Genomic DNA, 27072 nt, shown 5'->3' with positions numbered 1-27072 from the left:
AAGTAATAAAAAGATTTATTGTAATTTGTAATTATCTGTATGCACAGGTTTGTGCATGTCAGTGCAGGTGCCCAGGGAGGCGAGGAGAGGGTCCTCTGGAGCTGGAGGCACAGGAGGTTGTGATGCATCTGACATGGATTCTGGGGAACAGAACTGAGGTCTTCTGCAACAGAGTGCATGCTGCAACCACGGAGCAATCTCCCCAGCCCTTCTCTGAGATTCTTCTCCTTACTCTGCATGCTTGCTTGCTTCATCTAGCTTTCTTGGGGGCCTGGGGGGGCAATCAGGATGTCCCTAAGGAGTCCTGTCCCCTACCCTGATCTGCCTCTGCAGGACCCACACTAAGGAGTAAGAGGCAGCCACCACTGAAGTGTGGTGGCTGCTAAGGGCAAACCTAGTCCTAGGTGGCATGGCACCTGTTCTAGCCCTGCTTGGTCACACCTGCTGGCCATGCTCTTCCTCTGCGCCTGATGCTCACACACTTCTTGTTCATTTCTCAGTATGGTCTTTCAGGAGCATTCCCTGGGAAATCACAGCTGTCCCGCCTGCAGTCCCCATGTCCTGAGACCTCAGAGGCCAGGCTGTCCTGGAATTTCCCTCAGACATTCTTAGACAAGCCCACCCCAGACACACGCACTGAGGCCTGCCAAAGGGGTACAGCTTCACAGGATGCCATACGAATGTCTGCCTGAGCCTTGGAACACCCCAGGCATTCCCTGGCCTGACCTTCCTTTCTTTATATTTAGCTGTAAATAAAAGGATAGGGACACATAGGACACTCTCTGTGTGTCTATTTGGCATCTTTCTCTTCCCTGTAGAATGAAGTACAGTATGAGTTGGCTCACTGATGGGATACTGGGCTGGAGGGAAATGTTTCTAGGAGTCTATAGAAAGGTCAGAACACTGCAGGAGTTACTGAGCTCTCCCCGACAAGAGCTTTCCTTTACAATTCTGAAGGCATTCCCACTGTCTGCCTGCAGCCAAGCAATGGGATCACTTTATTCAGTTTGGCTCCAAGGTGACCCTTCACTATATTAAACAAGAGACGGCCTCCTTTGAAGGCGTCCATCCGCATCCACCCCAACACCACCCACGGTCAGCCACTGCTGCTTCTGACCTGAAGCCCTGGTTGCTGTTCACAAAGAGAGATTTTATGCATGGCGGGGGGGGGGGCAGAGGCAGAGAGTCAGAAACAGAGACATAGAGACAGAAAAAGAGACAGAGACAGAGAGAGACAGGCAGAAAAACAGAGACAGAGAGAGACAGGGACAGAGAGAGACAGGCAGAAAAACAGAGACAGAGAGAGACAGGGACAGAGAGAGAGAGAGAGAGAGAGAGAGAGAGAGAGAGAGAGAGAGAGAGAGACATAGAAACACAGAAAGTCTGATTGATTATGGGGGGGGAGGGCCTTCCTCAGAGGGACCCAACTGCCAGTTTTAGAAGCAATAATAGTGGGCAAATCTGCCTTACCCAGTTCACCGCTGAGGGCAGTGAGGGGAGTCCCCTAAGGCTTGGTTCCTCAAGGAGAATACATCCACCAGAACCTTTCACCCCAATATTTATCAACCCTACGCTTTGTGAAAGATAATGGAATTTAGTTTTCTTCTGAGACTAGGAGAAAGATCTAGAAAACAGAACAAGGTGAGTAGAAGGGACAATTTACTGCGAAGGTACAGTCTATAAGTAGGTGCCCTGCCACACAGAGAGAGCAGCCTGTGTCTGTCTCTTAGCCAGGCCCACCCTTCAGGAAGGGGAACTTGATCGTGCAGCAGAAGAGAAGGGCATGGGGGTTCTCCTACATCCCTCATCAGCCCTGGTCCCTGGGTGTCACCCTTACTCCCCAGGCACCGTTTCTGCAGGGTACCAAGAGATCTGCAGCACCCACATACCTGAACCAAGGGGCTGACTATAATGCGGGGACACACAGCCCACTTGCTCACCCCATGCCCCGGCCAGTCTTCTGAGAGGAGGTTTTTTTTTTTTTTTTCCTAACAGCAAATCTATCACTGACAGGCCCAACTGTAACTCGTGTGTGTGGCCCACGGGAGACACGGTTCTCAGCCTCGCCTGAAGTCCTGTCCTGTGACCTACAGCCCCCTCCTTCAGCCCAGACCTCCATCATGAAACTTTGAGGCTAACTCCATCCATGTTTCCAACATGCTTGTCCAAACCTCAGCTCGCTCTCTCACAGAACTTTCAACACTAACACTGGGGCATTCCTGGGCAAACTGGTCACCATAGTGACATTTTCCCTTAACTCTTTCTGAGCCTAACAGGTAGGTCCCATGTATACAACCATATTGACTCCCACATCCCATGCCATTTACCCTGTACTTTGTGTTCCATAGGAAACGGTTTTACTCTTGTATTTCAGACATAGCTCCTATGGGTCCAGAGGCACCATATGCCACCCCACAATCCTTGGGGATCAATCCCTCTTCCTGACCTGACCTCACAAGAGTCTTTCCTCTTGAGCTGTCCATACCCCCACCCCCGCAAGGTATTTCAGGCATTGTCACCCTATCTCTGAGTAAGTGTGAGGCCTCAGAGCAACCTTGAACTCTAGGCCAAAGCATTTCCATGGATAGATCAAGAAAAACAGCCGGGCTGCCTGCCATCTCATAGCTGGAGTCCATGTGACTGTCCCCAGGCCTCCCACGGATCCTCACCTCACCCATTGTGTCCCCTCCTGGGGTTTGGCACCCCAAGTGTCACAGACTCCATTCTCTTTGTGTAAACATCTTAATTACATCTTTAATGCTCTCACACTTGGAGATGCTGCGAGTTAAATTACAGCTCTGTGCATCCTAAATTACTCACGGCCCTCCAGTTGCTCAAGTGCTAGCATATTTATAGCATCTAGCGGCAGGGACAGGACCGGAGCCGTCCCCATGGGATCCTCCTAGCCCCTTACCTCCTGACATAGGGCATCTGCCCAATAGCATATGTGCCACCCCCGCACCCCCTCCAGCCAGCACAGGCCAGGGACGCTGGTGAAGCAGGGGGCACGCCTCTGTGCATGCTCGTGTGAGACTTCCAGGGTAGAAAACTGTGCTGTCTTTGTGACCTCCACTGCCCGGAGGCCCCTGGTATCAGCCTCGCACCTCTAAGACGTAGAGGAGACCAACGGCAGAGACTCCCTTCCACGTTCCATGGACACTGAGCGGCCCTTCCTGCACATAAGGTGGGAAGGAAAAACTAAAACCAGACTGGCTTCTTAGGTCTTTTCCTCAAAGGACGCTCCCTTCCAGGCAACCATAACTTTTCCTGCCTGCGACTTCCCTTAGACCAAAGGCTTCTCCAAGAACTCCATGCTGAAAGGGAGTCATTTCCAGAAGCAGATCAGACCAGTTTTTAGAGTCCACTGAAGAAACACAGCAGACGGAGAAACCCAGCCTTGTTCCTCTCTTCCGAGTAGCCCTGAGCATGAAGGAGAGGAAGCAGCCTATGATGACTCCATACCACAGGGTGGGAGTCAGCTTGCAAGGTGGAGCCCATGCAGGGGACCTCTGTTTTACTCTTATGCTGGAACAGGCACATGTCTGCGTACAGTCCACTCATGCACATGCGTGAAGCCTTTCTCCACATCTGGGGGAGTTGCACCTTTCCATCCCAGTCTCCCAACTTCATCTCCCTCAGCTACCTCGGCTGCCAATGGTATGTGGCTGGGAGACTCACCATAATATCCTAACTATGGACAGCTCCTGGCTTTGGGTAACCCTTTCCCTGACATCTACTGGACATTTCCAGGTCTGTCCCTGGATCTCCTGGGCCTACAAATGGTGCTGTTCTAGTTGGATGTGACACACGCCTTTCATCCCTGCACTGGGGGTGGGGGGGGCAGAGGCAGGTGGATCTCTTGAGTTGGAGACCAGCCTGGCCTACACAGCAAGTTCCAAGCCAGTCAAGACCCTGTCTCAAAAAACAAACAAACAACCAAACCTCTCCAAAAGGTGTTGCCCTGCCCTGTCAACTGGAGGTTGGTTTGCCTCTCCCTGCCCTATAGGAGGCTGCAGGCTAAAAAAAAAAAAAAAAAAAAAAAAAAAAAAAGCAATCCTAGATAGGGGGAGCCTTCCTGTTTTCTCCCTTTCTCTTCCAGATTGTGCCCTTCCTCCCCATCAGAAAAGCAGACCTTCAGACCGTGATGTCAGGGGTTTTGGCCAGGAGACCAGGAAGCCAGCCATGGCTCTTTGCCTTCCTGCCTTCTGTGGCAGGGCCATCGGTTCAGGAGAAGTCAGTGGCCAGATGGCTGGCTCTAGCCTAGGCAGCGCTCTCTCTTCAAGCCTGAGAGTTGGCGGGTGGGGTCTGTGGCAGCCCTTTCCTGTCGTGTGGTGGGGATGGCTCAGGTCCTGAGAGCAGGTCTTGACGGTCAGGAAGCTGCTGGCACTGTGGCAGGTGTCTTTGTCAGAGGTCCAGGCCTGTTCTCAGGCCACTCACGCGTGGATGGCATTGGCCACATCCGTAAACACCAGCCTGCTAGGCCTCTGCAGTGGGCCTTGGGAAGGGAGAGTGCTCTGCAGGGAGACAGGCAGGGGCATCAGAAACCTTGACCAAAGCCAGTCTCTGGTCCAGTCACCTCCACCCTCATTTCCTGGTACCTGCTTTTGCTTGGCATCAGCTATGCCTTCTACCTAGAATGTCCTTCCACCAAGCTCAGTTAGAAATGTGACCTGGCTCCAATGACCCCTCCCTCTCCCAAGCCACTCCCAGCTTGCTCTGCCACCGTGGCAGCACTTACTATGGGTATAGTACTGAATTAATTATGCATGTTTTCCTTTCTGCCAGCAGAGAGATCTCACCTCTGGCCCTCAGGACAGGGGCAAACATAAGGATGGGTCAAGGACAGGCCCAAGCCCTTTGCGGTACTCTGGCTTTTGAGGATTTGGAAGAATGGAAGCAGTCAGGTTGCCTTATGGCTCTGACGGGATAAGGGCATGGTTGAGGAGGTGTGTTTGTGTGGCGTGGGTCTCCACTGCCCCAGATTGTCAGGGACTAGGATTCACCAATCCACTCGGAGGTGCCTCTGCTGAAGAGCCTGAGCCCCCTCACAACTCACTCAGGTCCATGGATCCTCATGGGTTAGAGAAACCCGAGTCCTTGCCTTGTCAGCCTTGCCCTAGGTTTTTTGTTTGTTTGCTTGTTTGTTTGTTTTTCTGCTTTCCCAGCTAGTGCGTGAGGGTTCACGGGGCAAGACTTAGGATTTCCGTATGCAGATGAGAAAACTAGGCTCAGTGATTCCAACTGGGTCTCCAAGATCTACAGAGACCAGCCAGGCTGGATCCCACGAGGCCTGGCTTTGCACAGTGAGTCTGTGAGGGCCATAGAACGATTCCAGTAGTTTCTAAACAAATATGAAGAGACCCATGTACTCAATGCTGCCACCTCAGCACCTGCTGGAAATGCATGGAAAGGATGTAAGAGACAGACAGCTCCGGGGTGGGTGGGAAAACTGGCCAGTGCCCACCTTGCCCTGTGTGGCCTGCAGGGAGGCAGCAGCCTGCATGGAGGCTGCATCTCGCCCGTGTTCCAGTAGCTCCTGCTCCAGTTCATCTTGCTCCTCCGTGGGGTCAAAGTTGTACATAGGCATGAGTTGGTGGCGTAGCTTCTCCAGCCTGGGGGAGGAGAGAGGCTGTTTGGGGGTAGGACAGAGCCTTCCTCCTTCAGTCCTGGTGGCCAAGGGAGCCATACATCACGTTTAAGTCTTCCCTCAGGAGTCACCGACAGACAGTACCAATACAACTCTTAGACAGATAGACTTAGAATGAGCAACTAGCCATTCCTGGGTCTGGCTATAGGATCTACGGCAGGGGTGGGGGGAGGCGCTGCCTGGGCTGGGATTCTACTGCAGTCCCAGCCTGTATGGACTGAGGCAGAGGGAGAGAGTCAGTGGCAGTCAGCTTAAGGCGTCAGGGCTAGGGTAGCTGGGTGGTGATGACTCCCCTTTCTCCCCCCTCCCCCACCTTATACCAGGGTTATGCCTGTTTCCTCAGAATCTTCATACCTGCATGCCTGTGTGTGGAGAGTAGCTATCCCTAATCATGAGTGGGCAGAGAGGCCTTAATCTCCACCCCCCTCACACACCCGGGAAGAGATGCCTTAGTGCTGGGCCTCTTTCTCCTTTCCCACCGTATCCCCTGGATCCCAGCCCAGCCCCTCCCATGGACTAAAACTTCAAGAACCATCTGGGGAATTACCTCTTCTTCTTCCTGATGTATAAAACCTACAAGAGAGGGAACAGCATCAGATGGTGAGAAACGGAGATCCCCCCCAACCCAGCCTGCCCTCGTGGTGGGGGACGGTAGAGGATGAAAAGAGGAACATTTGTTGGTCCCCACCCCATACAGACATCTGACATTCACATTCACCCCAACCCCTGCCTCAATAAGGACTTGCTATGGAGCCCAGTCTTGCCTGGAATTCTCTGTGCAGCCCAGGCTGGCCTTGAACTCTCCATCCTTCTATTTAAGTCTCTGAGAGACAGAATTACAGGCCTGCACATCCACACCTGGCCTCTTTGATATCTTCAGATGCCAAGAGATCCCAGACTGAGTCTGGAGACTGGAGATGAGGCCAGGCACAGGAAAACTAGTTAAGCCTGTCTTCAATTCACTGTTTTCCACTCTCCAAAACCTGACCAACCACCCACTCAGCCTCTGCCTGGGACTCCTGAGTGCTGAAGGGGAAAGGGAGGACTTTGGCATTTTCCTTCCCCTCAATTTTCCCTGAAGCCACCCACAGGCAAAACGAACAGCCCATCAACAATTGCCAGGCTGCAGATCAGTGGCCCCAGGCAATGCTCTGCACATCTGAGCCCCAGGGTTGCCCTCAGAATTGTAACGCTAAGGGATCCTAAGAAAGTCCCTGGGTCTCTCCATTCCTTGTCCAGACACAAAAGTAAAAGGTTGACAACCAGATACTATAGAGCTCACTGGCAGGAGTGGGAAACCTTGGTACCAAGCACCAAAGATGTAGAAGGTAGGGATATTTGGATGACTATGCCCGGGCAGGGACTCCAAGGACTACTGCCACTATCTGCTCTTCCCCAAACCTACAATTTTTGAATATCAAGACTATGCCAGCCAGGTGTAGTCATGAATTACTTTGATCCCAGCACTTGGGAGGAAGAAGCAGGCAGATCTCTGTGATTTCGAGGTCAACCTGGTCTACAGAGTGAGTTCCAGAACAGCTAGTGATACGTAGTGAAATCTTGTCTCGAAAAATCAAAAGCAACACAACAAAAAGAATATGACAGCTTCTGCTTAGGGAAAAACCGCATCCTCGAGTTTGTCCTAAGGTCCTGTGGCTCCCACACCTTTTGTGACTAACTCATAGCCTCAACCTGTTGGATTCCCGATCTGGTAGAGAGCTTTTCCGGTGTGATCTCAAGTGGAAAAGATGCTCAACCGTCCCCAGCTCACCCACCTGCTCCCGGGAGTGACTCCAGGCTGTCCTGTGGGTAGACGGAAGCTCGGGTCTCTGAGTGATTCCTGAGCTCCAGCCACAATACCCTGCTCTTGCACCTTGGCCTCGTGGCTCTTGCTCCAAATCTCCCCCCTCCCCTGAGGCCTGTGACTCAGGATAATCTCAGGAAAAGCCAGCCAGAAACTCCATGCAGCCTGCACGCCTTTGCCCTGCGGCCCTTCCGCCTCGGCTGAGCACACACTTCCACTTTCATTCAAATCTCTCTGCCTCTCCCTGTCCAGCCCCGCGTCTCCCCGGGAGTGTTCCTGCTCTTCTCGCACGCCTGTGTGAGGCAGGAGGCTGGCACCCACTCCTCCATACATCCGTGGTGCGGCTCAAGGCTGGCACAAGGGGGAAGGAAGAGCACTCGGGACTTTTCTAGAAGTCTTCCCCTGGGTGCCTTAGAGCTCTTTCCTGCCCTCCAATCTCTTTGTCCCACCACCTTCTGCCCCTCCACCTTTGGTGGGAAGGTCATCCACTGGCCTGAATGTCCCTTGGGGACAAAGTGCAAGGCAGCCTTATCAAATTCCTCTGTCAAAATCTTTCACTTAGAATTGAGACAGACTCTAAGCCATTTGGCCCTGAGGTTAGGGTGTCTCAGGCTGGTTTAGCCCCCACGGCCATTCTTCCTCATTCCTGCCCCAGAAAAGCTCTCCTTCCTGGCTTCCCTCTGCGTGTGATGCATCCTGGCCCTACACGCTGGCCAGTAGTTGTTCCCTGGCATCGACCCGAAGCCTGCCGGGCCCATATGGCAACCCTAGTTTAACACTAGCTCTAGCCAGGCCTTGGATGACTATCCCCGTCTTTTGTGTGTGCGGGCATGTGAGTGAGTGTGTGTGTGTGTGGGCATGTGTGTATGTGTGTGTGAGTGTGTGGGCATGTGTGTGTATGTTGTTTGTTTTTAGCCCAGTGCTGAAGATTGAACATAGGACTTTGCACCTGCTATTACTAGGCCACTATTACTACTACAGAGTGTCACTATTACTAGGCCACTATTACTATTACAGACTGCCACTATTGCTAGGCCTTCTAGGGAAGTCTAGGTGTACCCCACTTTCCTTAGTCTTAACTTGTACAATCTCTAGTGGCTCTTTCATGGCATTTGTGTGTGTGTCACCGCTGAAGGATACTTACAGTGTTCTAGCTCACCTTTGTTCTGATGGCTACCTGCCCCTTCTTGTGACAATGAGGTCAGGCTCCTACCAGAGCTCTGATGGTTCTTACCAGCTGTCTCTGACCACCCAGCTCACATAAACCCTTGCCTAGTAGCCCATTCTTCATAAGAAGCACGAGTCAGGGCCCTGTGGTGTCCCAAGGGTAAAGAAGGATAGTCAGTAAATAATCATCAAGTGAATGCATAAATGAACTGCCAACAGTCTGCCACGAGAAGCATCCCACCCAGCTCTGCAGCCCATGAAACAGCCCAGCCACCTCTGGCCTCTACTGCTACTGAAACTCCTACACTCCTTTGCTTCACTGAACCTCCGTGTATTATTCAGACATATCTCTGGCTCTTCCAATTAGATTTGCTTATCTAGGCCCAGTAAATAAATATTGGGGAGGGGCTGGGAAGGAATTGCATTATCATTAATAGACAGTTGTCTTCTAATTGGGTTGTCTATAAGTCTAAACACTAATCACCCTCCCCCAGAGGACTGCCTTTTGGGCCTTCTCCAGCTAGCCCCAGCTCTCACCATGGCCACAGCCAAGCCAATCACAGTGATGATGCCGAAAGACAGAAGCATGGTACCCACGCCAGCCGCACCACCTGTTGTATCAGGGATTCTGGTGCCATTGAAGCTTGTGGTTTCTGGACTGAGGGTGGTGGTCTCTGTGGTAGGCCCTTCAGTGGCAGGTTCCAAGTCAGGCTCAGTGGTGGGTGAGTGGCCGCTGAACCAGCTCTGAGTAGCTGGGACCCTGGAGTTCATGCTGATGCTGGGAGACTGCCAGTGCTCGGTCAACCTGCTGACTGACTTCTGATGTGAAGAGTGTCCAAGGCTGTAACTCCCACCACTGTGATGACCACCGGCACAGCCAAATCCTTAGCAGGAGACCCTTGCCTCCTGGGTTCTAGAAGGGCAAGAATAAGAGCAAGAGTTACCGCTCTGGGCATGGCCAGAGGTAAATCCCCCAAGAATCTGAGGGCACTGAGGAAGTAAAGGTTTCAAGACAGACCTAAGTCAAGCTTGGGGAGTATTAGGGCCCAGGCTTTGCTTATGGTTCCCAAATGGATGCAGAGACATGAAAACATGATTGTATTGATCATACGTGGAAGCTGGGAGAAGATGCAGATAGCCTGAAAGGAAAAGTCTACCCCTGGCACAAATATCTCTGCATTCTCTAGTTCTCCTGCTTCTACCTCCTCACTCCTACACCCCACACGTCTGTCATCATGCTTGGGAAAAAAACAGAAACAAAACTGCAGCCTTTTCCATCTCTGAAGGGAAACACTTGCCTAAGATTCAGACAGACCTGATTTCAAATCATGGGCTTGCTGGATAACCCCAGGCAACTTACCTCTTTTCTCTGTGTCTAGTTTTTTTCCAAAGCGGGAAATGTTAAGAGCAACCCCATGATGTTGTAGGGTTAGTGGCATGTTAGAATTAACAAGTCCGTTGTCTCATCCCCCCCCGCCCCCGGCCGCCAGGGGGTGGGGGTGGGGAGTGGGGGTAGGGCTTAGCTGAGCACATGGCCTGTGCACAGAAGGCACCCAGTCAATGCTCCAAATCTCCATCACTACCACCAACAAGCCAGGAGAAGGAGACCACAGGAGTCACTGGCCCTGTGTGACCCAGGGTGTGGTTGGGGCTAGGGTGGGGTTGGTATGAAGACACCACAAGACAGGAAGGATAGACTGAGTTAGATCCTCTGGTGGGAAAGTGGACAGCGGTGCTCGTTGGACCACCTCCTTCCACTCCTAGAAGGCAAGGAGCTACATCTGAAAAGGCAGCACTAATACCCACTTTGAAACGCCTTCTCCTGTTTCCCTCCTATTTTGGAAGCAGAGGGTGGGAGACCACTCAGCCCTGTGGGTCTTAGGTAAAGCAGGGTGGGAAGGAGTCCTAGCAGTGGTGCAGCCCGGCAGACTTGGAAAGAAAGGACCCTTAGCTTATGGCTACATACATGTTTCTCTGTGTGGCTCATAGGTGTGCATGGGATGCCTCCTTTTGCAGGTACAAGATTATGTGTGAGAGGTGTGCACATATCCATCATGGTCCCTTAAGAAGGAACAAAACTGGCAAGAGGGTCATGCATGGAGTAGACTTACTCCTTCCTGTCCTCTCCAGCCTGGCTCAGCAAGAAGTCTCAGGTTCACTTCTGGGCTCTGTCACTGATCCCAGCCATGACCTTGGACCAGACCCGTAACTTGCTCCGAGTCTCGGTTCATTATGAGCCAAAGGGAGAGAAAGCACCCTGCTGGCTATTTTCTTGGTCTGCCTTGGGATCCAAAGGGGGAGGGAAGAACACTGGGGTCAAAGTGGTGGGCACCGCGACCTCCAAGAAGCTGCATGCCGTTCTCCACAAGGTCTCTCAGTCCTTCCTGCCTCAGTCCCCACGCCCGCCTCCACGACCCTGTGATTCCTCCATTCTTGCTCAGAAGCAGCCGATCTCAGGCACTTACTTAATCCTCTCTGGGACGCGGAGCTCAGTCTGAGAGGCTAAGGGTGGTAGCGACGGACGGGCGGGAGGCGTGGGCAGGGGGGAACACCCAGGCCTGGGCGTTGGGGGTGACAGGTCCGACCCAAGGTCCTCCTTTCCTGAACGCAGGGATCAGCTAGTATTAGCTTGCGCCGGATGACAGCCTGAGATAAGGTGGGCTGGGCCGGGACCATGGAGGGGGTGGGGCTGGGATGAGCAGCCTCGGGGATCCCCAGGAGCCGGAGAGCCTTGCTCCTCCGCGCCTCAGGGTCCTGATTGGTTGCCAGGTCTAGAAACCAAACCACCATTGGCCCACTCGCCTGTCGCTCGAATATGGCTCCGCCCCCAGCGGGAGATGGGAGCCGAAACCTGACTATCAAAAGAGATTCTCCGAGGATACCTCTGATCCTGGTGGCCTGCCGGAAGTTGGGCAGTGGGTCGTAGGTGATCAGACCCTTTCTGGACCAGAATTCGGGCTCCTGGCCAGCTCCGCCCGCACTGGGACAGACTTGTAAGTCAGAAATGCACAGGTACAGAGGTTTGGTGAGAGCATTAGACTCGGAATCTTTGAAGCCTAAATTGAACTCTGGCTTGATCCTGTACTGAGTTTATGTCCTTGAACCGCGAACTGCTTCCCTTCCTGTTGTCTCCGCCTCCTGCTTAGATAGGAACCCTGATGAAAAGGCTTTTTGGGTAAATGACTACAACTATGGACCTTTAAATGGAGAATCTTCAGTCCAGAGATGTTGGAAGCAGAATGGAATTATCTAATGGCATTATAATTGTGTGCCCTGATCCAAGCCCTGTACCCCTCATAATAGTTTTTATCCACAGAAAAAAATTCATCTCAAGGCAGAGGCACTAATTCCCTCTACTCCAGAGTTATATCCCCAGCCATTTGAAACTATGTCCCCCTCTCCTGTCCCCCAGACAAGGAATCACACTGTTATCCAAGAAGGCCTGATACTATGTAGCCCAGACTGGCCTTGAACCAAGGCCATCCTCCACTTCCTGGGTGCTGACTAGGATTTTGAATTTTAATTGATTTCTGTGTGTAAGGATGTTTTATCTGCATGCATATCTGTGCACCACGTGTGTGCTTGGTGCCTGAGGAGGCTGGAAGAGGACATTGGATCCTCTGGTACTGGAGTTACAGACTGCTGTTAGCCTCCACATGAGTGCTGAGAATTGAGCCTAGGTCCTCTGGACAAGCAGCCAGTGCTCTTAACTGCTGAGCCATCTCCCCACACCCCCTTGTACTGGGGTTTATAGGTGTGCACCAGTACACCCAGTTCCCAGCCCTGTAGCAGGCTTTCCAGGACTGCCAGCCCCCAAATCATGACCCGGAAACTTATCAGTTATGAACACTCAGCCTTAGTTTAGGCTTGTCTCACTAGCTCTTATAACTTACATTACCTGTTTCTTTTCATCTATGTTTTGCCTGGGACTTTTTGTATTTCTTGCATTCTGTACCGTCTTACTCTGTGTCTGTCTGTCTGGTGACTGCCTGCCTGCCTGCCTGGCCCTGGGCACCTCCCTCTCTTTCTCCCTCATTCTCCTTGGAGCCTAGATTCTTTCTCCTACTTGTTCTCTCTGCCGCCAACCCCAGCTATCCCTCTACTGCCTAGCTATTGGCCATTCAGCTTTTTATTAGGCCAATCAGGTGTCTTAGGCATGCAAGGTGAAACACATCTTTACATAGTTAAACAATTATTCTGCAACATAAATGTAACATATCTTAGTTAAACAAGTATTATATTACACAACACAGCCCCCCTCCCTTCTCCAATTTTCAATTTTTTCTTTTTTGGAACAGGGTTTTGTAGGAAAAAGGGACCAGCCAAAGAAACACACCCTGAGTAGAGCCAAAGAAACACACTTTGGCCCTGCAACCAGAACTAAAGAAATGCACCCTGACCCTGAAACCAGGGCCAAAGAAACACACTTTGCCCCTGGAATCAGAGCCAGTGAAAGAAATACACCCTGGCTCTAAAACTAAAGCCAAAAAGCTAAAAAGGGCCAGAGAAAGAAACATACTTTGGCCCTAAAACCAGAGCCAAATCTGACCCTAACCCTGTGCAAAAAACTAGCCAATCCTTGAGCAGGAGCTCTAGCCAATCTGAGCTTGGCATTGAAATCTGACCAATCCCCACCCTGAAAACCCTATATAAACCCTGTGTCTGTTCAGCTTGTGGCTGTTTGCACTACCCGGTTGTCCTCTGTCACTCTGGCAGAGGGCAACCATTCTCCTGGATTCTTCCCTCCCAATAAATCCCTTCGATGAGCTTTGGGTGAAGACCTTCTTTTGCGGCTGAGCAGAGACGATCCTGGGCAGAGCAGAGCAAGCAGGGCTGTAACACTTTTGCAGAGCCGAGTTGTTACACTCTGCTCTTTGACTCTCCCCCGAGCAGAGCTGAACTATAGCAACTTCACCTGGGAAATCTCCTCCCAGAGCAAAACTGCTGCACTGGGCAAACATCCCCAGCTGAAAGACCCTCTCCTGCTGGAGCAGAGCCGATACACTGGGTAAGCCTTTTCCTGAGGCAGGGCTGTAAGCTGCTCTGCTTACTGCGGCCTGTGGCTTCCAAGCTCCAGGATACCTTTCCATCTGAGCTGTGTAACACTCAGTATTCTGTGACTCCCGAGTGCCAGAATACCTGTCCCACCCAATCTGCCTGAAATGCCTACAGGTTTCATGTAGCCCAGTCTGGCCTTGAAAGATGAGCCAGAAGGTCTCCATGTCTCCCTAGAGCTGGAATTTATAAGTGTGTATCACCATATACCATTTATGGGAATGAAACCCAGAGTTTTATGTATGTTAGGTGAGAACATCAACAACTGAGCTACCCCATGGGCTATATTTTATTTTTGAACATTTTTAAATTTTATTTTTCAAAACTATGAGTATGTGTGTTTGGGTAGATATGTGCATGTGAGTACAGGTGCCCACTGAGGCCTCCCTTTGTGGGTACCTGGAACTGAAGTTCAATCCTCTGCAAGAGCAATGCGTGCTCCTAACCGCTGAGCCATCTCTTCAAGGTTCCCTCCCTCCTTTTTAATTTTGAGACAGGTTTTTACTAAATTATTCAGGCTGGCCGTGAACTTATGACCCTCCTGCTTCGGCCTCTCCAGTAACTGTGATTACATGCCTGTGCAACCAGGTCTGCAACTGCTATGAATTTTATAAAAGGTGCACCTAAAGCCGAGAAAGGCCTGGGTGTAGGGAAAAGGGGCCAGTCAAAGAAACACACCCTGAGCAGAGCCAAAGAAACACACCCTGAGCAGAGCCAAAGAAACACACCCTGAGCAGAGCCAAAGAAACACACCCTGAGCAGAGCCAAAGAAACACACCCTGAGCAGAGCCAAAGAAACACACCCTGAGCAGAGCCAAAGAAACACACCCTGAGCAGAGCCAAAGAAACACACCCTGAGCAGAGCCAAAGAAACACACCCTGAGCAGAGCCAAAGAAACACACCCTGAGCAGAGCCAAAGAAACACACCCTGAGCAGAGCCAAAGAAACACACCCTGAGCAGAGCCAAAGAAACACACCCTGAGCAGAGCCAAAGAAACACACCCTGAGCAGAGCCAAAGAAACACACCCTGAGCAGAGCCAAAGAAACACACCCTGAGCAGAGCCAAAGAAACACACCCTGAGCAGAGCCAAAGAAACACACCCTGAGCAGAGCCAAAGAAACACACCCTGAGCAGAGCCAAAGAAACACACCCTGAGCAGAGCCAAAGAAACACACCCTGAGCAGAGCCAAAGAAACACACCCTGAGCAGAGCCAAAGAAACACACCCTGAGCAGAGCCAAAGAAACACACCCTGAGCAGAGCCAAAGAAACACACCCTGAGCAGAGCCAAAGAAACACACCCTGAGCAGAGCCAAAGAAACACACTTTGGCCCTGCAACCAGAACTAAAGAAATGTACCCTGACCCTAAAACCAGTGCCAAAGAAACACACTTTGTCCCTGGAATCAGAGTCAGTGAAAGAAATGCACCCTGGCCCTAAAATTGGAGCCAAAAGGCTAAAAAGGACCAGAGAAAGAAACACACTTTGGCCCTGAAACCAGAGCCAAATCTGACCCTAATCCTGTGCAGAAAACTAACCAATCCTGGACCAGAGCTCTAGCCAATCTGAGCTCAGCACTAAAATCTGACCAATCCCCACCCTGGAAGCCCTATATAAACCCTGTGTCTGTTAAGCTTGTGACTGTTCCCACTACCCTGGGCTGTCCTCTGCCACTCTAGCAGAGGGCAGCCACTCTCCTGGATTCTTCCTTCCAATGAACCCCTTCAGTGAGCTTTGAGTGAAGATCTTAATTCTTTTGCGCCTGCTGCAACAGAGCAGAGCAAGCAGGGCTGAAACACTTTTGCCAGGGAAACCTCTTTTTTTTTTTTTTTTTTTTTTTTTTTTTTTGGTTTTACAAGACAGGGTTTCTCTGTTTTGGAGGCTGTCGGTCCAGCCTGGCCTCGAACTCACAGAGATCCGCCTGCCTCTGCCTCCCGAGTGCTGGGATTAAAGGCGTGCGCCACCAACGCCCGGTGGGAAACCTTCTCTTGGCAGATCCACTCTCCCGCTCTCAAGCGCTCCCTGAGCAGAGCTGAACTGTAGCAACTTCGCCCGAGAAACCTCCTGCGGAGCAAAACTGCTACACTGGGCAAACATCCCCAGCTAGAAGACTCTGTCCTGCCAGAGTGGAGCCAATACACTAAGGCAAGGCTGTAAACTGCTATGCTTACTGGGGTCTGTGGTAGTCCTTGGCTCCCGAGTTCCAGGATACCTTTCCACCTGAGCTGTGTAACACTCAGTATTCTGTGACTCCCGAGTGCCAGAATACCTGACCCATCCCGATCCAGCCAAAATGCCCACACTGGGCACTTAAACAAGTTAAGCAACGAGTTGCCAACAAAATCAGGGTTCAAGTCCAGTTTTCTAGTATTCTCTTTTCTGCTATCTGGTCCAAACTTTATGTGTATGTGAGGTCAAGAGGGTCCCTTCCTGAAAACAGAGACTGCTCCCAAACACTGGAACCCAACCGCACGCTGCTAGACCCGGCTTACGAGAGGTTAGAACAGCACCCTTTCTCCCGATCTAGCCTGGTTCGGAAACACAGCGCACAAGCGTGACATCCTCAAGGTTTGTTTCTGCCCATCCACCGCCCCGGCTGGATATGTAAACACGTGTGCTTCAAGTAATCACTAGTAGGTTGGAGTCACATCTCTGTTTCGACCTTAAGGAAGATTCATGGGTCTGGAACCCTACAGAGCACCCTGCAGAGTGGGGCTGCGGGTGGGTGCAAGTCAGCTCAGCCTCCCCACCTTCCCGTAATCTTCAAAGGGGCAATCCTTCCGCTGTAGGAACCCTAGATCAGGGAGACGTGGTGCACCCGAGCCCTTTCTTAACTGCACTGAGACGGAAGCAAGGTGCTGAGGGAGTGCAATGCAGGCTACGCACATCCGGGGGCGACCCTGGGGCTGTTTCCCGGTGCCGGTGTGTAGGTAGGGCAAGCGTGCATTCCCTTAATCAGGGATGCACCGGCGGTGGAGATCGGGATGTGAATGCATGGACGGCAGCGTTGCCTTTTGACGCCAGGCCGGCCCTATCCCTCATAGTCCGGGGATACAGGCTCGGAGAGGCGCACTTAACCTGAGTCGTTGATAATGTCCTTGCGAATTTGGGATGGAGGTTGTGTCGGGACTTCGAGCTTTGCTTCCTTCCGGAACCGGGTACAAGTTGCTTCCGTCTGGAGCCCTGTCTTTGAGGCTTCGGCAGTGAGGAAGTCCCAGCAGATGTTAGTTTGAACCTTACTTAGTTTGCTTGGAAGTAGAGGGGACCACCGATTTTAAGTTTTCCGATAACTTTACTTATGTTAACTTAAATGTATCGCTTAATTTTCCACCCTTCAATTTATGTTAATGTCTGGGGTTGTGGGTTAAATTAGAGGAAACAAAAACCAGCTTCCAAACAATGGTGGTGCATACAGAATGTCAGAAGCGAAGCTCCCAAGCACGACAGTCTCCTGCCATCCATTAGTGAGTCCCTGGAATGTGGTGTACTGTCTTCCAGGCCCTTGACATCCCGTGGTCAGGGTATCAGTCACCATAGAACTGCTGCTGTTTCCCGTATATTATGGGTGCTCAAACTGGAAGTCAGAAACAACGATTGACTGAGCTCACACACACACTGGGGTCTGGCATATGCCCTGCTCCTAAACCCACACCTTGTCTGTTAGCAGGGGCCACGATCTACCAATTCAACCTACTTCAACTGAAAAAAAAAACAAACAACAACAATAGTAACAAAAAACCTGGCCAAGACAAGAAGAAATCAAATGGGTGGCTGAGGGTGTGTGTGAATATAGTCCAGGAAGTGACAGACTAAAAGCATACTCTTTTCAGGCATATTTTGAATCTTTCTACATGCTCCTTTAGGGTGACAACAGCATCTGAGAAACAAAACACTGGAGAGCCAGAGCCCATGACTGACCCTTCTGCACCCAGCCCAGCCTAGGGATCACGCCCAGCAGCCCCCTCAATGACTGGCATCACAAGGGGAACTTAGGGACTTGCAAACCTTTCTCCAAGACATGAAACCTTGGGGGCGAATACTTTGGACCCTCCTGTCTGGTCCCAGGGGAAGGAGGGGAGCCCCCCAGGTCTGGGCCCTCAACCCATGGAAGTCTCATTCATCTCTGCCTGGGCTGTGGAGTGCCACAGGGGTGGTCAGTCACTGGACACGGGTCTTTGAGGAAAGAGGTATCCCAGAGGCCCGGGAATCCAGTGAGTACATCGTGGCTCATGTTCTTGGAGCCAAAACAGTTAAGTGCCATGCTGGGGAGGATAGGAAGAGGGAGGAGGGAGACCCCGGAAACAGATATTGAGGGATTTTTTATTTGTTCTTTTTTATTTTATTTGCCTCAATCAGGGTGCTGAGCTGAGACTCGTGGGGTTTTGCTGAACAAATGTTTCAGGCAGATATTTATTTGTTCATCCGAAAAACTATTATAGTGTGTTCCAGCACTATAGGATCAGGGATGATCAACTGGCTAGTGTTGAGTCCACACAAGACAGCAAGGGAACCAGCCACTCACATTCTCCATGGCAACAGTTTCAGAGCCTGAAACCAGTACTTTGGACCAAGCCACTGACCCCTAAACAGCTGCAGTGCATCCAGGAACTATGTAGCCATCGATTACAGAGGTAAGCAGCCATGGACAGATGTGAGGACTCTCGAGTTAGGAACAGAGAATCATTCTTCCCTAGTCCCACCAAATTATGGTCAGGGAGGAATAAAGTGTCTAAGGACTAGAGAGCTGTTGGGGTAGGAAGTGTCGAGAGAGGGACTGGTGTAGTAAAATTAGAGAAGCGACAGAGGGCAGGCCTAGACCGTGTCCTAGGGCATTGCAGACGGGACCCTGCCTGATAGCCCTGGCTGCAGTAGTCTTCAACTCAGCTCTGGCCTTACTAATCCTGGTTCTGTTACTGATGACTCCCTGGATGCCCCACTTGCAGGATGCCGGTGCAGTATATCCTTGGGGAGTGGGACTTTCAGGGCCTCACTCTGAAGATGGCACCCCCAGTGTTCATTCCTCGGCCAGAGACGGAAGTGAGTATATCACCGGGACAGGTCTGGATGGAGATGAGAAAAGGCTCAAGGTATCCGTCTTGCCCCAGACTTCCTCCAGGGGGTGCTGGGGCCCCATGGCTGCCCTTCACGGGTAGTGTCCTTCCCCATGTCTCCTTGCTGGCTAGGTTGGCTGAGCTGTGTAGAGGACGCCTCTTACCCTCTCCCTTTGACTCTCTTCACATTCCAAGCCCCTGCCCCAGGCTCCAAGGGCTGGAAGTGACAAAGAATGCTCCAATTAGTGTCCCAGAGCTCAGCTCATTGTGGCCATTCCTTAGGAGCTATCGCATAGGCCCAAGGCAGACTCAACCTATGGGAAATAAATGGCCTCCAGCAGCTTAGAGAGCAGGGGAGAAGTAGAGGGGCCCAGTTGGACACCTGGAAGCCTAGTATGAACAGTGTGATTTTATAGGTGGTTGCTACCTACTCTGGGCTAGGATGATGAGAGTGTCGGCCCCTCAGGCCAGGGCATGTGTGACTCAGTGGTCTGCTTACATCTGTTGTCTGGCCAGGTGACTGCTTGTGTCAGTCCCTGAGATTACCAGGACTGGGGATTGTGTGGCCCATGCATGCTGTCCCTTGGGGACACTCCCTGATCTAGGAAAGATGTTATTTTTTCTGTCCTTCCTGGGTGTCCCTCTTATTTTGTTGATGGCAGACCTGGAAGCTAGAGAGTGGACTCTGGCATGAAGTAGGGCAGCAAAGGGGATTCTGAGCAAAATCAGAGGGGATTGTACTCTGGAAAAGATTATTTCTGGAAAGATACCTTGGCATATAGACATTCCTGGGAAAAGTCCATCCCCTTCCACCTTTACCAGCCAGGGTCTTTGAGACGTCTGTTCTTCACTCTTTCATTCTCTGTCCCTTGGTCAAGAATTCTCTGATCTTTCTGGAGAGATGGCTCAGTGGTTAAGAGCACTGGCTGCTCTTCCAGAGGACCTGGGTTCAATTCCCAGAACCCACACACTGGTTTACAGCCATCTATAACTGAAGTCCCATGGGATCCGACATCCTCTTCTGGCCTCTGTGGACACTGCATGCTCACAGTACATGGACATACATACCGGCAAAACACTATACACATTAAAAAAAAGAATCTGTTGATCACCTGGCGTGATCATGTGGTTGGGAGACTGAATTTCACCTCCTTCCCCAAAGTTGGGGCAGAGCTGCAGGAAGTCTGAGGCCGTGAGAAGTCACAGAGCTGTCAAGGAAGGGACCCAAGGGCTGCACCTGAACTTTCTGACTGTCCTGTTTAGTGCTGACATAACCGTGGATGGGGTACAGACTCTCAAAAGCAGGATGTGGCCTGTCATCGTCAGGCTTTTGGGGGATTACCCTGTAGCTTCCTCTACATGTGGCTTCTGGCCAGGAGATCACTTGCCATCCTTGGGGACAGCCAAGGCTCAGAACATAGAAGGGCAGCGATCGTGGTGGTATCTGCTGTGTGTTTTTGGATTCCGGGTGCTGGGTGTGAGCTTTCAACTCCCGTGTGCCCCACCCATTGGGTGTTTTTGAGGAGGGGAAGGGTGAGGATGCTGTGGTTGGGAGGCCAGGTCTGCCTCACTGTACAGACATTTCTGAGAACTCACCAGGTTCGCCCCAATGCGAAGCCACATCAGGCAGACTTGCTTTACTAAGAAATCAAGAGGACGTGGCCTGTGGCAGAGAGTGGAGAGATCGGGTGTAGGGGAGGGGTCACGGAGTCTGTATTCTCTATCCATCAAAGGACGGTTTTTGATGGTGGGTGTGAAAGTCTGAGATGCAAAACTGCAAGTGGCTTGTGGCCTGATGAGCTTGGTTTTCCCTGAGGGGTGAGAGGGTGGATGAGTCTCCTGTGTGGCGGTTGCATACAGTAGGAAACTTCAGGCTGGGGTGGGAGCCATTCCATCCCCATCTGGTGTGGTATGACTATACAGGCTGTGAGAGGCTCAGTGCTGTCATTGTTTTAGGGAGGCGGCACACCTGACGAGGGTCAGCCCACCAGGGATATGATCCTAACAGAGGATGTTCATGGGACGTCCTTCTGAGACCTCAGGGCTACACAAGGGCTATGCAGTCCCGTCTGGAGCAATGGCTCTACGCAAAACCACCCACTGCCCCTTCCCTGCCTCATATTTCTCTCCTTCTGCCACTCCATGTTTTGGATTCTTTCTGGATTCAGTTGGAACAGATGATCTGGGTCCATGACCACCGTGACTCAGATCCTTCCCAAAGAGCTTTAGGTAGAGGGAAGGTTTTTACTGCATAGGAAAGAATTTTCTAGACTTCCTGATAGTCTCCACATGGTCCCTGGATGGTCCTACCATCAAGATGAGCTTTCCATGGCCTGTGGTAGAAGGGAAGGTAAGAGGTCACTGGTAGCAGAGGGAGCCCAATCTCTCAACCCTGCCCCAGGTAGCCATTTGCATGGATGATGTGTGTGTCTGAGGTCAGGGATGCCTCTGTGAGGTGGCTAGCCAGTGTGGGCTGGCTGAGGGGTCATCCTCCAGCCAGAGTGGGCTGTTTGTGGCCAGGAAACCCAGAGAAACTCACACCCCTAATGTAGGCTGTCATTGTGCTGGTCTTTCAGCCTGTTGCCTTTACCACAGTCTCTCAGTCACAGCCTGGATTGCAAGCCGTTCACCAGTTATAAGCCCAGTTTGGTGTACATACTCCAGTGTTCTACACTCATTTCTGCCTGACATAAGACTGAACCAACCTCCCTCACCTATAGACAGTAGCTTTTTAGTGCAGAAGAAGCTTGGAACAGGGAGGGCTGGTCCAACTCTCCAACTCCTGCCTGCTTTGGACTTGTTACCTTTGGTGTGAATGAGCATTGCCACTGAGGTTGGGGCCCTAGGAAGACAAAATGGTTTCGGGGACTCAGCAGGACAAACTTAAAAGGAAAGGGGGTTTGGATGATCTGGTGCTGTTTGCTCCACTGGGCCTGACAGATGGGTCAGACCCAAGGTCTCCTCATAACTTAATATGACGAGAGGCAAACCCTATCCTAGATATTCAAGTCAGGTTGAAAAATCTTTGGGTTGTAGAGATGTAACTGGTCTGCAGAATGAAGATGTTCTAAAGAAACAACTGTGTCCCTCAGTCTGTCAGACTGTTGGAAACAGTGGACCCCAAAGAAGTAAAGATTTCCTGAGACTAGTTAGTCAGAGGGGGAGTGTGTCTCCCACAGAGGGATCCACACAGTCCTAACTTGTCAGACCATCTAACAGATGAGATTGAATCCCAGACAATGATGAATCTGTGGTGGGAAGGACCACACCTTGACCTGGACTGCTTAGACCTGGGTATCCTTGACTCACTATTTAATTTTTGATCTGACTTCAGGAATCAGATGGACTTGAGTGGTTTGCTGGATCTCTTTGTCCTCTCAGTGTGGCCAATTAAATAAATCTTCCCTTCCCTTCCCTTTGCTTCCTTTTGTGCTTTCTACTTTTTTTTTGTTTTTGTTTTTGTTTTTTTTTGTTTTGTTTTTGTTTTTGAGATAGGGTTTCTCTGTGTAGCCCTGGCTGACCTGGAACTCACTCTGTAGAGCAGGCTGACCTCGAACTCACAGAGATCCGCCTGTCTCTGCCTCCTATGCGCCACCACCACCTGGCTGCTTTCTACTTTTAATTTGGCTCTTTTTTATTGGTTTATTGATGATGGGTGGCCAGGTCTGATTTGGGGCACAGTTTAGGACCTCCCAAGTCAACAGAGACACTCCACAGGGGCTAAGGAAGCCTTCCTTCGAAGGAAATTCCCAAACTCAGCTCTGTGAAAAAGCTGAGGACACACCAGCCACCCCTGGTTTATTTATTTTACCCCCATGGTATTAAGGGTGAAACCCAGGATCTTTTGTTGTTGTTGTTTTTTGTTTTTTCGAGACAGGATTTCTCTGTGTAGCTTTGGAGGCTGTCCTGGAACTCACTCTGTAGACCAGGCTGGCCTCGAACACACAGAGATCCATCTACCTCTGCTGAGGCATGCAGGGACAGAATGACCAATCCGGAGTCCTTGCTGATGTCAAGATCACTTTGGCTTTGGCAGTTCCCCATCTGCCTTCACTAGGAGCCAGCTGCTTGAACCTCTTTGTTAAGGCTCCCCAGGAACAAGAATGACACCCAGTCTGAGCCAGACCCTCTGCCTTCCAGGAACTGGTTGAATGGGTTTTAGAGGAAGTGGCCCGGAGGCCCCCTGCAGTGGGAACCAAAGGTGGTCCCCTCTTTCTGGAAGTGGGCTGTGGATCAGGAGCCATTGCCCTCAGCCTGCTGAGTCAGCTCCCGCAGGTAAGCCCCCTCCTCATCTCTCTACCCTGCCTTTACCTGACACCGAGATAGTCACCCCCTGGCCCTTTCTCCACATCCTCTGCAGAAGCATTGAGGGAAAGGGGCCCGAAAAGGAAGGTGTGACCAGCACAGTATGGCGATCACCTCTCACTTCCATCCCTATAGGTCTGGCTAGAACCTAACTATAGGAAAATTTGCTACATATTTCTTTCTTCTGGGGAGCTAGGGGAAAGTTCCCAGACAAACATCTCCCAGAGTTCCACCTCTCTCCTTTTGTTATTGGGGCAGAGTCAAGTCATTGCTGTGGATAAGGAAGAAGCCGCTGTTAGCCTGACCCGTGAGAATGCTCAGAGGTATATGGGCTGGGAGGTCCCGAGAGCCGCCACTGGGGAGTTGGTCTTTGGGACCTGAACTTGACCTTTACTCTAGTATCAAACCTAGTGTCTGACTTCCACTCTTGAGGGAGAGGTGCAATGGGGGTAGCCTGGCTTTGGTCCCACGGGTTTATAAATGGATGGACTATGAGCAGTGGCTATGTTGCTGATCCAAGAAGGGCTCTTTCCCTCTTGGTCCTTGTAACCAGGGGTAACAGCTTGCATTCTGTGCTCACCACTTCCTCCCCATCTCTCCAGGCTTCAGTTGCAGGACAGGATTCGGATCATTCCCCTTGATGTAACCTCAGGTACATCCCCTTACTCCTCTTGGGGTGGATGTCCTGGATAGAAGATTTGCTGATGGGTGAGACTCTGCAGAAATGGGATAAGCGTTTCCCAGTAACCATACCTGTGGGCCAGTGGACCATCTCAGACCAGCCCTTACTGAGGACAGACAGGGTGCCGCTGTTGTCCCCTTGGCTGATCTGACCATGAAGGCACTAGCCACAAGGTCTTTTGCAGGGGTGGAGAGGTGGTGAGACAGGGTTTCTCTGTGTAGCCCTGACTGTCTGTCTCTGCCTCCTGAGTGGTGCCAATAAAGGTGTGTGCCACCCCTGCCCAGCCACAACTAGCAAGAGATAAACAGATGTTCAAAAGAAAGCAGTTCAGAGCCAGGTACGGTGGCCTATACCTGTTTTCTTAGCAGTGGGGAGGCAGAAGGCCTCCTATGAATTCAAGTCCTGTTTGGGGAAATATAGTGAGTTCTAGACCAGCTTGGGATACAAAGTGAAACATCTCAAAACACAAAAACAAAAATCAAACAAAATAGCAACAACAGAGAAAGAAAACTTTAGGACCTAAATACATATGTATCTCTCTGTCTCCACCTGACCCGGAAGAGGTGGTCAGGCGGTGCCAGACTTATGGGGAGCTCTGCAGTATCCTCAGGTTCCCAGCTTCAGTCCTGATCCTTCTGTTAGCTGTGGAGTCCCTGAGCTTGTGTCAGTGTGATATACCTGGTTTAGCGTCTGGTACAAGTGGGACCCAGACACAACCATAGGGGTTGCCTAAGAATGGCCTGTCCTCCCTATGCTGGGAGATTATATCGGTTATAAAGCAGAGAGTGGGAAGCCCTTCTTCTGCCTGTGTAATCAGGGAGGGCTTCCTGGAGGTGGCACTTGATTGCTTAATGCCTTGACAGAAGCAGAGAAAACCTGGACATGCTAGGTGAAGGACTGTCCGCTCCCGGCCAGTCTGCTAAGTGGGGACTCTGGCTACTAATCTTCAAGTCTGACCAGGTCTAGAGACAGGCCCTCAGTATAACTTGGGGCAAGGGACTACCTAAGGGACAAGGTGGCAGGTAGAGCTCCCAACTTTTCCTTCTCAGTGGACCAGTTCGTTCTATGTGTCCTCTCTGCCCACAGAAGGGTGCTGGACACACCTTTTGCCCTGGGGCCCTGTGGACGTGGTGGTCAGTAACCCTCCCTACATCTTCCACAAGGACATGGAACAACTGGCCCCGGAGATCTGCAGGTACAGGGTGGTGGAATGGAGACAAGCTTTAGTAGGATTGGCCTGAGCTGAAAGACTCCATCTGGAGAAAACAGGTGGAGCCCAGAGGGGGCAGCAGTGTTAAGAGGCACATTTTAGAGCCCGCTGCCTTACTGAGACAGCTTTCAGCTTTGCACTTCTGACACCTGGAGACCCCTAGCCTCCCTGAGCCTCCGTTTCCTGCTTTGAAAGCAGAGTGGTAGTGCTTGCAGGACCGTGGGAAGGACTTAGCATCGGGCACAGTGAGACCTAATAGAAGGCACTCGTAGAGGGATGTGTCATTTTACACCAGACCGAGGCCGGGAGAGGAAGGGTGTCCTGTTTAAGGGTCCATGAGGATTTAGTGGGAAAGCCAGCACTGAAACCTCTGGTTGTGGAAAAGCCATCCTGCATTTATAAGGATGGGAAACTCAGGGTAACCACGTGTCCCTACATAAGCACTGGTGACATGGGGTGGGTGCTGGCTCCTCTTTTCTGGGCTCAAAGGAGTAGTCAGGATCGGGTTTTAAATGTCCTCAGATCAAGAGCAGGAGCAGCTGGGTTCTGAGGGCGCCTCATGCCCTGAGGGCTGTCTGTCAATGGGACTCAGCAAGTCCATCTAGCCCTGCCCTATGGGGGAAAGTAAAAACCTGCTATCCATTTAGGAACCATTTGCTAATGGATCCTCAGCTTACCTCTCAACCCAGAGTCTTAAGTCCCAGCAGGCCCTTTGTGAAGGCCTGCCTGGCCACCGCAGGCTCTTAGCTGCCATTGGTTTCCCATTCAGTTATGAAGACCTGGCGGCCCTGGATGGTGGTGAGGAAGGCATGGACATCATTACCCACATCTTGACCTTGGCACCTCGGCTCTTGAACACCTCTGGGTATGGACACCAGCCTCCTCCTCATCCACTGTGTAATTGGCATGCCTTGGCGTCATTGTGCCCCTGCCTCTTGCTTGCCAGACATTGCAGAAGCACAGGCCCTGGCCCTTCCTAATTGAGCTGACCCCTTTCTCCCCGTGTAGAAGCATCTTCTTAGAAGTGGACACAAGGCACCCAGAGCTTGTCAGCAGCTGGCTTCAGAGTCGGCCTGACCTGCACCTCGGTCTTGTGGCGGTACGGAAGGACTTCTGTGGGAGGTGAGGCTATAGTTCCCATAGCGTAACCTCCATGCTCTGGCAGTCCCCACTCCTGTGCATTCCTTAGAGCGTAGATGATACCCAGATGCTCATCCTGTCTCCCTAGGCCCCGGTTCCTGCACATCCAGAAGTCTGCACCATAGTGTGGCTACTCTGAGCAGCTGGCCAGGATTCTAGCCTGCTGGATGCCTGACTGATCCTGCATGGAGCACTGTTCACAGGGAGGCGTTAGTGCTTTTCAGAACCCAGGCGTGGCCCATGGTTCTGTGATTTCTCCATGATGGATGTCTCTAGGAGACTTGGAAACAAGGATGGAGTGTTCTTCCTGGAGCAGTAAAGAACAGGAACTCAAGGGCTGTGTTTCCTGCCTAGCCCCTCAGTGTAGCAGGCTGCTTGGTGTTCCTGTTGGTGAAACTTCTGTGAAGATGTTGGGAAATGTGGCCAGTAAAGTTCTGAGAGAGCAATAAATGGGAAACCATTTGTTTTGTTATCAGTGTCTGTGGGCCCTTGTCTCCATGTAGGATTAAGCCTGAGAGCCTCCTCCTACTCCAGCAAGTCAAGCAGACTGTCTGTGTGGTGAGGGTGGGGCCCAGTTTAAGGATAGCACATGAAGAGGGGTAGGGATATGGAGGCTGAATCCTGGCCTTGGATACCATAGGGGCTGCTCTGAATAGCTCATTCTTTGGGTTAACACCATCCACCTCCAACCTGGGTATGCCTACATACCCTTCCTTGACTGGGCCTAGGCTGAGCATGGGGGCCATATCTGAGGGTGGAGTTGAGGGTCTTTGACACATGTTATGGTGGATGCTTCACCCTGGCCGCTGTCATCCATATATCCAAAAAGTCTAGAATATTATGGTGGAAGTTCTACTTCCCCTATCTCCCTCCAAACCCTGCTGCATCTCAGAAAGCCTGCCAAATGGTGAACCCCTCCCCCAGAGATGCTCAAGACCATTTCCACAGGGTATCTAAACTGTCCCCCAGAAAGTAGACTTGTGGTTTAACAGTTTCTCTTTCCCATCTC

General features: G+C 51.4%; 2 protein-coding genes across 11 annotated transcripts; one reads left to right on the top strand and one right to left on the bottom strand.

Annotated features, from left to right (window-relative positions):
* Positions 1-1646: 1646 nt before the first annotated feature.
* On the bottom strand, positions 1647-11312 carry CUNH3orf18 (chromosome unknown C3orf18 homolog). 2 transcript variants are annotated; one of them, XM_005074873.4, is made up of 5 exons: positions 11084-11312; positions 9156-9531; positions 6195-6220; positions 5465-5612; positions 1647-4514 (listed from the first exon to the last, which is right to left on the bottom strand). In XM_005074873.4, exons 2-5 carry the CDS (start codon positions 9387-9389, stop codon positions 4434-4436), a joined length of 489 nt encoding a protein of 162 aa, XP_005074930.1. In that variant the 5' UTR covers positions 9390-9531; positions 11084-11312; the 3' UTR covers positions 1647-4433. The 2 variants fall into 2 exon arrangements, with proteins under 2 accessions (XP_005074930.1, XP_040595986.1); XM_040740052.1 differs by lacking the exon at positions 11084-11312 and adding an exon at positions 10730-11024.
* Positions 11313-16508: 5196 nt separating this feature from the next.
* Positions 16509-26535, top strand: Hemk1 (HemK methyltransferase family member 1). 9 transcript variants are annotated; one of them, XM_013117092.3, is made up of 11 exons: positions 16509-16605; positions 17539-17924; positions 18215-18306; positions 18619-18712; positions 22867-23001; positions 23290-23354; positions 23634-23683; positions 24800-24908; positions 25693-25788; positions 25932-26045; positions 26152-26535. In XM_013117092.3, the coding sequence occupies exons 2-11, from the start codon at positions 17694-17696 to the stop codon at positions 26186-26188; spliced, it is 1023 nt and encodes a 340-aa protein (XP_012972546.1). In that variant the 5' UTR covers positions 16509-16605; positions 17539-17693; the 3' UTR covers positions 26189-26535. The 9 variants fall into 9 exon arrangements, with proteins under 9 accessions (XP_012972546.1, XP_012972547.1, XP_040595870.1 ...); XM_013117093.3 differs by having other exon boundaries at positions 16545-16833; XM_013117091.3 differs by lacking the exon at positions 16509-16605 and adding an exon at positions 16761-16898.
* The last annotated feature ends 537 nt before the right edge of the window (positions 26536-27072 follow it).

Source organism: Mesocricetus auratus, unplaced genomic scaffold, assembly GCF_017639785.1.
Source record: "Mesocricetus auratus isolate SY011 unplaced genomic scaffold, BCM_Maur_2.0 Super-Scaffold_100691, whole genome shotgun sequence".
NCBI classification, from domain to species: Eukaryota; Metazoa; Chordata; class Mammalia; order Rodentia; family Cricetidae; genus Mesocricetus; species Mesocricetus auratus.
Note: the sequence above shows the minus strand (reverse complement) of the source record. Positions and strands in the feature narration are given on the sequence as shown.